The sequence below is a fragment of the Meleagris gallopavo genome, chromosome 4 (genome assembly GCF_000146605.3).
Source record: "Meleagris gallopavo isolate NT-WF06-2002-E0010 breed Aviagen turkey brand Nicholas breeding stock chromosome 4, Turkey_5.1, whole genome shotgun sequence".
Classification (NCBI taxonomy): Eukaryota; Metazoa; Chordata; class Aves; order Galliformes; family Phasianidae; genus Meleagris; species Meleagris gallopavo.
Window position 1 is genome coordinate 54,612,586 of NC_015014.2, and position 13,232 is coordinate 54,625,817.

At 36.5% G+C, this 13,232-nt stretch overlaps 1 protein-coding gene across 6 annotated transcripts in view; it reads left to right on the forward strand.

Annotated features, from left to right (window-relative positions):
- Positions 1-13,232, forward strand: part of KCNIP4 (potassium voltage-gated channel interacting protein 4) — a 284,967-nt gene that overhangs the window by 271,281 nt on the left and 454 nt on the right. For 5 of the 6 annotated variants that reach the window (XM_010710336.2, XM_010710338.2, XM_010710337.3 and 2 more), the window contains 4 exons: positions 2,431-2,501; positions 8,410-8,517; positions 9,247-9,351; positions 9,679-9,741. In XM_010710336.2, coding sequence (XP_010708638.1) covers positions 2,431-2,501; positions 8,410-8,517; positions 9,247-9,351; positions 9,679-9,741 — 347 coding nt within the window. The remainder of the gene's footprint in view (positions 1-2,430; positions 2,502-8,409; positions 8,518-9,246; positions 9,352-9,678; positions 9,742-13,232) is intronic. The other variant, XM_019614932.1, reaches the window with a different exon arrangement.

Sequence of the window (13,232 nt, forward strand, 5' to 3'; positions counted from 1 at the left end):
AGAGGTCCCTTCCAACCCCTACAATTCTGTGATTCTGTGATTCTGTGAATTTCAGCTGAACTTGAAATACTGCTTTTGCATGTGAATATTAAAAAGAAAAATGTTTGAAATCACAACAGCAAAGGCAACATATTCATATGTCCCCATGTTAAAACACAATACATGTAGATGTGTGCCACAAATGTTCACATAATCAAGAAACCAACACAACAGAATTTATAATTAAAACTGTACATATCACCTGAGCAAAAGGAATGATACTGAGTAACATTTTAAGCCCTAGAGTGATCAAGCAATTATCAAATCATGATCTGCCAGTGTCATCCAGTGACCTTTATCAAGTGCTGTCAAGGACTATCCAGGACTAGGGACACAGGATCTACAAGAATATCTAAGGAGACGACACAGAATTGTAGTAAAATCAATGTATTTCAAAAGGCAGGAATAGCTTTCTGAAAAGTTTTTCATGCCCAAAAAGTAGAAAAGTAGAAAATTAACTTTCTAGAAAATGAGAAAGCCAGTGCTATACTGGTGAATGACTAGGCCCCGGTAGCTTCCCTGCATGCACACAACAGGTTGTCTGAGAAAAAAACAGTGGGATTTGTTCTTCGGCCATGCAGGTCACAGATAGGAATCCACACACTGAGCAATTATTGTGCTTCTCAGTTAAGAAAAGAATAGATTATGTTCATGGTTTTCTAAGGCTTACTCTTGGATATATAATGATTACCATTTTTTGGTCTGATATTTAAAATGTTTTAATGATGTATTTCAAAAGAATTCTGATTTAATATCTGTTCCTGCCTCAACTTGTCAAAATATCAATTTAACCTACTAATTATATCAGATCCTTGAAATGAAAACACATCTGACATAAAAAGTAAAGCTTTTGTCTAAAGTGATTAATGTTCAAGATGCATATGGGGATCACATTAAGTAGCTGTAATTAAAACACCAGAGTATCTCATCCTGCAGTGCTTTGGAAGACAAAATTTCAGACTAAAATTACACGCACAAAAAAAATGTAAATACACAGAAAATGATTAGGAATATTTCACACATTTTCAAGAAATGAGTGCCAAGAGAATTGGACGGTATTTAAAATTCAGTTTACAGTAATTATGCCTCTATAATGTGCGTTTTTTCTTTTTGAAGATGACTTGTATACTATATTGTTGTACAACAGATGTCTCAGTAGATTTTAGAAAATATGAGAATTAAAATTCTAAACATAAACTTTAGTAAAGAAGTTTACATTTTTCAGTTAAAGTGGAAATTTACCTGCTAAGTCATGCTTAAGCAACTACATTGATGGCTGGCATCATAGATGAGTGAATGAATATCTCCATAGAATTTCTAAATTTTTGGGAGGAAATTCTCTGAAATGTGTTAACAGACACAAGGTTTGAAAGCTGCAAGGTTTGTTCTTATTACAGTGGTATTTTATTAAATTAAGCATCATCACTTATTTGGTCTGAATCTGTGAAGCATAGTTTTGAGTTTCTGTTCAAAATATATTACTCGTGGACCAGTTTGTGTCTCTTGGAAGGAATCTGGTGGAAATGGAAAGATGCATCCTTACAAAACCATATGCTGGATGCTGTATAGTGTTTCCAAAATGACTTGATAAGTAGTCAAAAAGGCTTGAAAAGTAAACAATTAGTGAAGGCATCACTCGTTCAGCCATCTTTCAGAATATTATTGACCTCTTCAGTTAGTCACAGCCACTCATGTTCATGGTTTTTAAGCACCTAGTTTTTGTAAAATGGAAATTGAGCAGCATTCCAGCTATGGGTCTCTCACCTGTGGCTGTTGACAAGTACTGAACAGCCAGATGGGTGACAGATGCCACTGAAGCAACTCTGAAATCTCATCTTCTGCATTTCCCTGTGCCAGTTTGTCATGTAGAGCCCCAGAACAGCAGCAGCTTCTGACCCGCTCATCTTCAACTGAAGCAATCTGCCTGTTGCCAGTGTAAAAGCCATACGCCAAGTGCACAGATGGCAGTGCCTGCTTCCCTCACTTAAAGTGACAAATGAACACATTTGTCTTCTTTAGCACATGAGAAAGATCTCCCATTATGGTCATTTAACTGATAAAGTAGCATTCCCATTGATGCAGACTGTTTCAGAGTACAATAACATGACTTGTTAACCACTTTTTCAGATCTCAGTGATTAATCGTTTGCATACAGCAACGGTAATGAAAATGAATAAAGATATTCTAGGCTATATTTTCAGAATTTCCTTTCAGGTCTAGTTGCACATATACTTAATCTTCTAATTTACCCTGTCCATCCTGCCCCCCCTAAAAAGTTTGAAGTGATTTGAAATTTTAATTTTAGTTGGTGTCAAAATATATCTTCCTATAATTCTTTTCACTGAATAAGATGTGCTTACTATGACACGTTTTTATTGTTCTAAATTGTAGATTCCACAACTTATGCACATTTTCTGTTTAATGCATTTGACACTGATCACAATGGATCTGTAAGTTTTGAGGTGAGTGATACTGTTATATTTTTCTCTACATTTTCTTTAATGTTTTAATATTCTTTGCAGTGAAGCTGAATGTGATTGGTTTTATTATATGGATCACATAAAAAGACTCGAGTTTTTCTGACATGGTAACAAAATCATTATTATTTTACAATCGTAAATGAGTTACAGAAATGTAACTCAAGCCATGCTATATAACATTTTTTGTAAATTTGCCCATTAAAAGGTAAGTCAACTTGTTCAATAGTTGCACAACAGAATCCTTGTCTTTTTCCTGCTTTCAAGATGAGAAAGACTCTGATCCAGCTGAAGTTGCAAGGATGATTCAGACAAAATAGGATTGCTTATACACTATATAATTTCCAGGAAGAGGTTCTACAAATATATATAGTATTTAAAAGCACAAATGTTTAAAACTAATTCGTCCTCTGTTTACCTGCCCAATCTGTTTTTAAAAATTCTGTCTTTCCCTGCTGAGGCTGATGTCACCACCTGCAAAGGCTGACGTCACTGACACAAAACCATGACAAAAAAGGCAAACTCCCTGCAGCAGTTACATGAAAGCAGGTTGTGCTGAAAAGGAGCCCTTACTTTAAGCTATAGAATTAAATGTTTTGCTTGTTTTTCAATGGACAGATGGTATCCTTACAACCTGAGATTGGTTTGGAATTAAATTTAACTGCTGGAAATTTGTTTAAATGCTCTATATATGTTTTTATTATTTGAAGAAAAATCTTTCTTAAAAGTTTTTATTGTTTTATTATTGATGTAATATGGAAGAATCCTTGCCAAGCAGATGCACTGTAATCACAAATCTAAACCTCAGCTGGGATCATAACCAGAGCATTTTGTGGGGGATTATTTGCATTTATTTAAAAAAAAAAACAACAAACCCTTCTTCCAGGCAGCTGAAATCAATGGGCTCTGTGTAAAACTGGAAGCCGAAATGGAGCTTTTATTCACATCTCCTGTATGCAGGCTAATTCCACAAGGAATCCTGGTAACATCAGTAACAGCAGCAGCAGTGCTGGAAAGTATTTTTAGCATCAATATTTAAGAAACATTTCTGCTGTTTTCATTAGGGAAAATGAGAACAAAAGAAGCTTTTGTAACCTTCCTGGACAATTTGTTCACATTTGTATCTCAAAGAGAAAATCTTAAGAAATGAGGTAGATGTAAAGCTTTTTTTAAATGGATTTGAATATTTCAAAGTGCACTTCCATGTACAAAAGAGGCTTTGGAATAGAGGAAAATAGGAAAATAAAAGAAGTGGCATTTTTTATCATTGCCAGAACAGACATTTTCCAGTGTACTGTGGTTCAGTATCAATTTGAATAAAGTGACCCAGACTTTGATCTCATTTGCGCTAATTGTAAGCTCAGTGTAATTCTAGTGCAGTCAAAAGACCCTGCTTCAGTGTCATTGTGCCATGTCACTGTTTCATACTTACAAACAGTACAATAACCACTCTAAAAGCATCCTTCTAATGTTAAAAAATGTTTAGATTTTTCTAACGATGTGAAAGTAGCTGTGAATCGTGGGTTTCGTGAAATGGGAAAAATCACATTATTTTTTTTCCTGATCCTTTTCATCTTAGATGCAACCATATCTTTTCTATACCAATCCACACCCTACTTAATTCCCACTAGCCAAAAAAAAACCCACCCAAAAAAACACATAAACCAAGAAGACACAGAAAACCCACTGGCACAAAGAGTAAAGGATCAGTGGTGTGATTTAAAAATTTGGTGAACAAATAATGATTCATTCCAGACTTCTTTTTACATCACAATGTAGGACTAAATGCAGTTTAGTATAATGGTCTGTGATCTGTGAAGAAAAAATGCTGTTTGATTCTCTTCAGTGTGAAAAGGACAGGAAAATTTGAAATGGTATTGGAAGAACTGCAAATATAACATGTAGGATATTTTTTTGTCTGTTGCACTTTCCTTTTTTCTAATGACACTGTGGTAGCTAGAATTGCAGGAAAGAAGAAAGAGAATATGTTCTAGCTTTTTGGTCTTTGTTCATCAAATTTTTAATCACCAACAAAGTACTAGACTTAAGCAGAACTTGTACTGATCAAAAACACACCTTCATTGAACAAGGCTCCTTAGTGAGATTGCTGTGTATGTGAAATTTTGCACATCCCTAAAGCTGTACAGTTCTGAAGAGTCAGATTCTTCTGCTGCAGCATTTTACATAGTATAAAAAGAAACTCATGGAACAACTTCTTGAACCTATCCTTCCTTATACTATAATTGTGTCAATTTAGAGATTTACGTAGTTTTTTCATTAGTTATGCAAAGTAGTTTTGCTTTAATGTAAGCAATAAACAAGTAACATTCAGATCAGTGCCCCGAGTTTATCGTAGATGCAGATTAAAGCTCTGAATGTGATCTTGATAAAAGGAAAAGCCACCCAGTAACCCCACTAATTCTCTGTGCCTTAAAGTACAAAAGCTGCACCAAATGCAATGGAGGTCTTAAACAATATTTAATCTGTAATCTGTATCTGTTGTTCCTAAAATGATTAATTATTCCTTCGTAACGTTGTTGGCGAGTTCCTGATTACTTTATTCCTCAACTGTTCCCTCAGAATTTTGCATTAATTAATTAATTAACTAGTTTGCTAACTCATTTCTAGTGGAGAGCCCAGAATTAAGCTGCCTTGTTATGTCTTCTTTTATGTCTTAAGGTCAAATGTAACTTTGATATTTAATTAATAACAACAGTAATGAACTGGCACTGTCTCCAAGACAGCAACTTGAGATTTACTGAGCTCAAATATCTTCAAGTCTGATTCTCTGTTAAAGACTTGCTGATGCCGTATATGTAAGCAGCCAATTTTTTGCATGGCAGTGGGGATCTCACAAGAGTTCTGATACCAGTGTAAAACAGCTACACATAAATACAGTTCCTCTCAATAGCAGTTTCTACAGTTCACTGGTGACCTTTGCTGTCTTAACTACATCTGTGCCCCACTATGTCTGTAACTAACGCTCCCTGCTAGACCCCTTTAATCAAAGTCTTCACAGGTACCGGGAGGCTCAGTAGGAAGCTAGAGGATTGGAAATAAGGAGCTGTGAAAAGGAATAAAGGCAAATATCAAAGAACTCACACTTGGTGTGCTTCCATGGCAGACTCCATCTAAGCTTATTTGCTGCCCTAAATACTATTGCTCCATTGTAGCATTCTGTATTGCATCACTAGCTTAACACCGTAGCTGTACCGCTTCTGGCATGCACCACTCCTTCCACCATCCAGAGCCTTTTCTTGAAGATCTAGCCCAAAACGCTGTATGGATTCAGTTTATGACCACTGAATCTGATTTTCCATTTCTAAATGGTTTTACAATTATATTCTTAAATTGTATGAAATTAAATATGTAGAAAAGATATCCTGTCCTAACTGGTCCTTATTCAGCTCATCACAACCTCCTTTCATGATAAGTCCTTTTTATTGTTCCTGAACTGGAGAACTCCAGAGAACTTTCAGACAAAGGCAGTGTGCCTGGATTGATCTGGGTATGATTCCCAAATGCAATAGTGCATTAGGGAAGGAGGTGACCCACTCTTGCAAAGCTTAGAGCATACACCTGGAAGGTTATGAGTTGTCAGGAAGACTACTAGTGTATGAGTGAGTGCCTCAAAGAAAGGAAGAAAGAGAAATAATAAGGAAAAGGAAAGTAGATACTATTTAAGAATCATCAAATGGCTTGGATTGGCTTAAAGTCAAACTAGTTCCAACCTCCTTGCCATGGGTAGAGGTTCCACACACTAGATCAGGCTGCCCAGGGCCCCATCCAACCTCCAGGAATGGGGCATCCATTACTTATCTGGGCAGCCTGTTCCAGTGCCTCACCACTCTAAGCATCAGAATAAATGCAAATGTTGCTGGTGCCAAGAGTTGTGAAACATATTATTTTAAGAAAATAAAGTTATTGGAGACCTCTGCAGAAGAATTCAAGAAACATGGCATCAGGAAGGAAGTAAAATAGTGCAGAAAAATACGAATAGTACTGAATCAAAAAGGTTAATTGCTAATGCTGTAATGTGATCAAATCTGTTCTAAATTTCTCAGACATTTTAATACTTTATAGCATGCTGTTAAAGAGCTGTTTGGAGATTTGACTCTATGACCTTCAATTAGTCATTGAGATGTAGACAAGATAAGTTGAGCAAAACTCTTTTCAAGACTCATGTATTAATTTACCCCAAAGGGCACATGTACTAATAACACAGAAATTTATGACAGACTAAGAAAACCCAGAGCATACTACTGGAATTGTTAAAGTCTGAAACTGTCAAAAGAGCTCTGCTTACCAGAGCATCTAAGGCTGTGATGTCTGTGTTTGCTTTACTCCAATGGGTACACTTTCTTTTCTATTGTTCCTGTTTTAAGGAAATGCACACTTTGTCAAAGGCAGCACAGAATCATTCAGCTTTTGTAGTCTCTGCTTTAGTGTTACTCTAAAGAATTCCTGTATTTCTTTAACAATAATGTAAAAATGCACATTTAAATATAAGCTATTGAATTATTGTGCTTGACACATTATAGGGATGATTTCACAGATGTATGGGTGTACAAGCTTATCAAATAGAAATAAGTGGAGGAAAAGTTTAGGAAAAAGAAAAGCCACTGTTTTAAAAAATGCAGTAAATGAGCTAAGAAATGCAGAAGACAGATGACAGTGCAGCCTGATTGCTATCTTCTCTAGTATGGATGATGTTCATGCAATGTAAATAAGGTTTGTGTTAGGAAAAGAATATTAACTGTTACAGTGGAAATGCTGTCACAGCCTGAACAGTGATTGAGCACCTGGTGAGAATGCAGGCCCAACCCAAGGGAGCTCAGGTGCATAAACAAGTGACCGGTAGGGCTGCAGCCAGGATCCACTCCCAGACCTCATTTAAGGACTGGCAGGGGAGGTGAGGGTATCTCTCTGGAGATCACTGCCTACCTGAGACCTTCCAAAGTTAAGCAGTTTTTCTTCCTTTGTTTCTGCATCTATGGGGTTTGTTCTCATTTACTGTAGCCTCGGGTTGTACCGCTCTGCTATTATTGCTGTACTTTCTATCACATTATAGCATTACAACTGTGAAGTAAAAATCTTGTTCTAGCCCTGGTGTTACGTAAGTATATCAGTTTTCAGAATTGCTTGTCTGCTGATCAAGGGTATAGTCTGAATAATCCTGACTAATGTTACTAATGTTAATTTGTCAGTTATCCGTAGCCAAACACTACATGCACATAATTTCAACAGTTTTCTTTTTTATTTCTGTGGAGTAGATGTAAAGCAATAGAGTATTGGTGGGTAACAGGACCACTGAGATGGCACATGGATGCAAAATAACTGCCATTCCCTATTGGATTTCCAATGAAAGATTTAAGTAATGAGGTAACACACATGTAGTTTTTAATAGTGACTGCACAAGATCCAACTAAGAGTTTTGAGAACTATATATTCTACCTCCAATGAGGTATACATATAACAAGAATGTAATGTTCCTCAGTGGATAGCTATTCCAAAATTGGTCTCCTGTGCTCAGATTAATCTAACTCCTGCTTAAGCTTTGTTCTGAGTCATTACACCACGGGGTTTGCTTTTACTTGGAATTAGTTCAACAAAGACTTCTTACATGAGGCATTTCAGAGGATGAATCCACTAACAGAAAACAGTGGCTTATTTTATAGAAAACTGCTCAATTTACTTGTTAATTACTGGAGTACTATACAGTGCCTTGACTTTTAATTTCTTGAATAACCAGCAATCCTTAACACTTACTGTCTAGTGAAAGAAATAACACACTTCTCAAGATTTCTGTGATTCTGATGTATTTGTCTGCATTTCTGAGTGTTTGTGAAATATTGCTCCATTCCAAACTTACCAAGACCATTTGTCCATTTAGGATTTTGTTATGGGTCTCTCAATTTTACTCCGAGGGACTGTACAAGAGAAACTGAACTGGGCTTTTAATTTGTATGATATAAATAAGGATGGATACATAACTAAAGAGGTAGGTCTACTTTTTATACTAATACTGAAACTGATGGTTGTATACAGAAGTCTTGCTTTGAAAGAAGAATGGGGTCAGAAGAGCCACTGTCAAATCAGACCTGTCAAGGATTAATGTATAACATATTATCAAACTAAATGTGCTATTTTTTTTTCTCATTTTAAGGCATTTATCAAAATTGAAAGAGAAAAAAATTATCACAAACTTATGTATTACAGAAATGTGTATGTACAGAGTACAGCAGATGACTTACATTTACAGTTATTCTTACATTTTTTTGTAACTCCTACTATTAACAAAATCCAAAGCTTTTGATAAGAATGGGAAACTCACTGCAAGTGTGCAAGTTTGTGTGTAGGTATTTTTTCTTTCTCTTGAAAACTCAGTTGTATGAAGGTCTTGTGTGTTAACCTGCTGCTATAGAATTCTTTTTCCTTTTACTTATGCATTAGATTTTAGGAGACTCTTCCCACAGTGAATGTGCATGTATTCTGAATCACTTAAAGTATTTTAAATCAAAAACATTCATCTGCATGTAGAAAACAAGTAATGAAAGCCAAACCAATGTGCTAGAATTCCTAGGGGTATTCAGTACACTCTTGAAGCTGTTCAATCACTAAATAACAATCTAATTTTTTTCTCTAAAATGCTGATCATAGAAATTATGTTTTCTGAATCAAAGCACAATATATTATGCACCCTGAATTGCACATTTTTTTTTCTCTTCAGGAAATGCTTGATATCATGAAAGCAATATATGATATGATGGGGAAATGCACTTATCCTGTTCTCAAGGAGGACACACCTAGACAACATGTGGAAACATTTTTTCAGGTGGGTCAGATAACAAAGGGAACCAAAAAGCTGCTCCAGTTGCAGCTGTAGAAAGATTTTTTTTTCATTGTTGTAATAGTTTTGCATATCCTATCAATTTTGTTATTCTTCATTCTTGGGTTCATCCCAAGGCACTTGTCTCTCAGATCTAATCGCCACGTTGCCTTTTCAACAAGCTCTTCAAGCTAGTGTATTATTTCCTACATCGTTACAGCATTTTGGCCTAGTTGTTCCCTAGGCCGACATGTAAATGAAATGAATATTAAAAATGACTTTTTAAAGTAGATTTCAGGAGTGTAATCATACATTTCTGTTATTTCTGAACAGAAAATGGATAAAAACAAAGATGGAGTAGTTACCATAGATGAATTCATTGAGAGCTGCCAGAAGGTAAGCAACCAGTGATGTGTTGAATCCATATCAGCTGGCTACTGCTATCATACACTGATTTTTATTTTTTGAAGTGACAGTGAGCAGAATAGCATTTCATTCATACTTAACAGTGAAAAGTTTTTTTTTTTTTTGCATTCAGTTAAATATTTATGTCTTCTGACAGTGCTGGGTAACACTACTGATAAAATCAGCATACAGTCACAGCCATATATTACTTGAAAAATTATCACATATAAGAGTGTTCCCTGAGCAGTAAGTTTTAGAGAGAGTGAAGCAGCTTGCAAATTGTTGAATGGCAGGAGTTAACAGCAGGCAAGTTTTGTGTTGGATTTTTTTTTTTTTTTTTTTCCAAGGCAAGCCAGTAAGAATAGGTTGTGATTAGCAGTTACAAGTGTTTACATAGTCTAGGTGGCCATTAATTTCCTTCAATTGCTGAAAGCAGCTCTCTGCATTTTGAGCCAGGATTGAAGTAAACATGCAGCAAAAACTACAGCCTGTTTTCACTCCTCTGCCCTTGGGAACTGACTTGCTTTCACACCAGGAGCCAATGTGATGAAAGATGCATTTTCAGAATTTTAAGGAGGTACCATTAATACGTAAGGTGAAGAATGCAAGAAAAAGAAAATAATAATGGTAATAATGGTACCAACTATTGGTGTGATAAGAGGTTATGTTGTTACATACTGCAAAATGTTGCATTACACCTCGTGATAACGTGAGCTTGATTACACTATGCAAATTGATAAGGCAAAAGGACCTATGCTATTTGTTGCAGTGAAAAATATAAGGAATTGTAGTTGTTCGGATGCAATGTCAGCCTTCCCAGTATGGCTGATTAGTGTGAAGCTGTCAAGAAATCAGCAGTATGGACTGTGTGCATTGCTTTTTGTGTGCATTGTATTCTGACACCAAGAAGTGAACAGTAGACGAGAGATAGGAAAGAACAGTGCAGTTAGTGAGTGATAAATTTATAGTGATTTGGAATATGAAAAGCAGAACTGGAAATAGCACAGACATGCTAGAATGTGTGTATTGTTTTATATATCCTTGGGATTGCTCTTGTGATTTAAAAGTAGCAAAATACAGAGAGGTCACAACCACTTAGTGGTCACTTACTGAGTCTTTTGACTTTAGTGTAATTTAAAAAAAAAAAAAAGACTCTAACTTGGTTGTCCTGTGTATCCTTAGCAATGGGTACTGGGTAGTGTCCTATCTGTCAGCAGTGTTGTATCACATTGATGGTGGTTCTAGCTTGTCAGTCTTACTCAGTATGAATGACAGGTATTTGCTCTGCTAACACTGATCATCTGAAACAGAGATGAGGTTTATCTCCCAGCTGATGTCTACAGAGTTCTAGAAGTTTCAAGAAAGACTTGCTGGAATATAGTGATTATAGTAATAGGCGGATTGCTTCATTTACAAAGAAAATTAGTACCTTCAGTAAAGAGTTGCTTGTTCTCCTTTGCCAAAGTGATTCAGTTTCTCACTTCTGTTAGTAGATTTCTTATTTAGCTCTGAGTATTCAAAATGAGTGATTTATAGGGCAACTCTCTCACAACATGACAGACACCATTCTCTCATCTTAGGGAGCAGGTCATCTTGCTGCTCTGCTTGATGTGGAATCCAAATGATGACATACAAAATATATGCCCACTTTTTTTTTTTTGTCTTTAGACTTACTAAGACCTTTCTTTTATTAACAGCTCTGAGCTGCAAAGTGTTTAATTCATATTTGTGTCAAGATTTAGTTTCAGAAATGAGATTGGAGTTTTTAATTCAACCCAAGTCCTTCAAGAAAATTGCTTCAGGAGCTGTGCTCTGTTAACGTGGCTTCAACTTTTTCAGGATTACACTTGTTCCAGAGGGCAGTGGCCTCTTCCTTTTAAAACACACTGTAGGAAAATGTTTTATTAATAAATTAGTAGGTACGAGACTGATCTAGAAAGATAATGTTAAACTTCCTTTCTTTTCTCAACGTGCAGTGATTTCCATCACTCCAGAGTGAGAAGTATCCTTCACGAGTATATAATAATGCCTAAAACAAAACTAAATTATTCTGTAATCCTTTCTATAGTAAACTCATCTGTTTTGATTCTGACATGCAGTGTTTTTATAGTCTTTTTTTAATAGTCATTCTGTATGCTCTTGTGCTATGGAAAAAACAGCATATATCATCATTATCACCCTCTTTTCCATATCTCTTTTCCCAGCTGCAAAATAGTCATTTTAGTTCAATTTTTCCTGCTGAGGAAACCAGTCCACACTTTTAGCTATCCTCGGCACTCTGCATACGGTACTGCTAGTTCTACTATTATCTTTTTCTTACCAGAATCTTTTGCTGAGTCAGGACAGGGTCACAGCATGCCTGTAGTTACATAGAATTTGATGTGTATCTTGGCTTCCTCATCTACAAGCCATCCTTTGGTACACAAGCTGATATTAGAGCAAGTCTGCTTAAAACATTCCCTGCTGGTTTTGTGTAACAAATGATTCTACTTCAAACCTTAGAATGGGAATGCCCATTGATAAACGTGGCAGCCAGAGCTGCATCTGGTGCATATGAAAATATGCTAGAGGCGTACAGGAAATGTTCACTATTCCCTGCATTCTATTCCAAGCTGGAAGATGAGAGTCAAAACTGGGCAAGGAAACAAGCACTGCAAAACACTCTCAACCAAACTCTAAAGCTAAGATCACTTCTAGTGTGGATCTTATAGTGTGGCATACTTTAAAAGCAAGAATTAACACAGCAGGGCATATTTAGAGAAGCTCCACTTTCAATTGCTGTAATTTACTTATTTATTTATTTTTGTAGCATCAAGGGCCTCTGTGTTCTTAAACACATACGTAACTGTCTCTTTTAAAATCCCCTCTTTGTGCTGAGTACTTGTTTGGCACAACTATCATTGTGGTAGCACTGTACGGTCTAGGGAATATATCTAGTTCAGGACTCTGAATTCATAGTGCCTGTGAAGGCCTCTGCCTTCACAAAGTAAACATTAAGACGTTATGGTCTTGTCTGGTCACCAAGTATAAGAACCTATCTTTCCTCATAGAAGAAGTAGGGACAGCAGAAGTGTTTCCTCTCGATCCTATCCACCGCCTGCCTATCTAGCCCACTTCCTCAGCTCCCTCTAATCAACAGGTTTAGACGCTGGAAATTGAAAGAGAGATGAGGGGTGAGGCGATGGAGGATCTGCCTAGGGGGGAGCTTAAGGCTAGGCAGTCACCCCCATGCCTTGTGACTGCCTCTGTCAGGAAAGAAAGGTGGTCGTGGTGGGTGACTCCGGACAGGTGCCTGGAACTGGAGCATTAACACTTTAACACCCAGTGCACTACATGATGTTATGATGTGGAATACTGACAACCAAAAACTAACAGGCAGAAGAACTTTGTTATGGTAAGGGTGATAGAGCATTGGAACAGATTACCCTGAGAGGTTGTGGAGTGTTATTCTATGGAGATATTGAAGTCCCAGTTGGACTCTT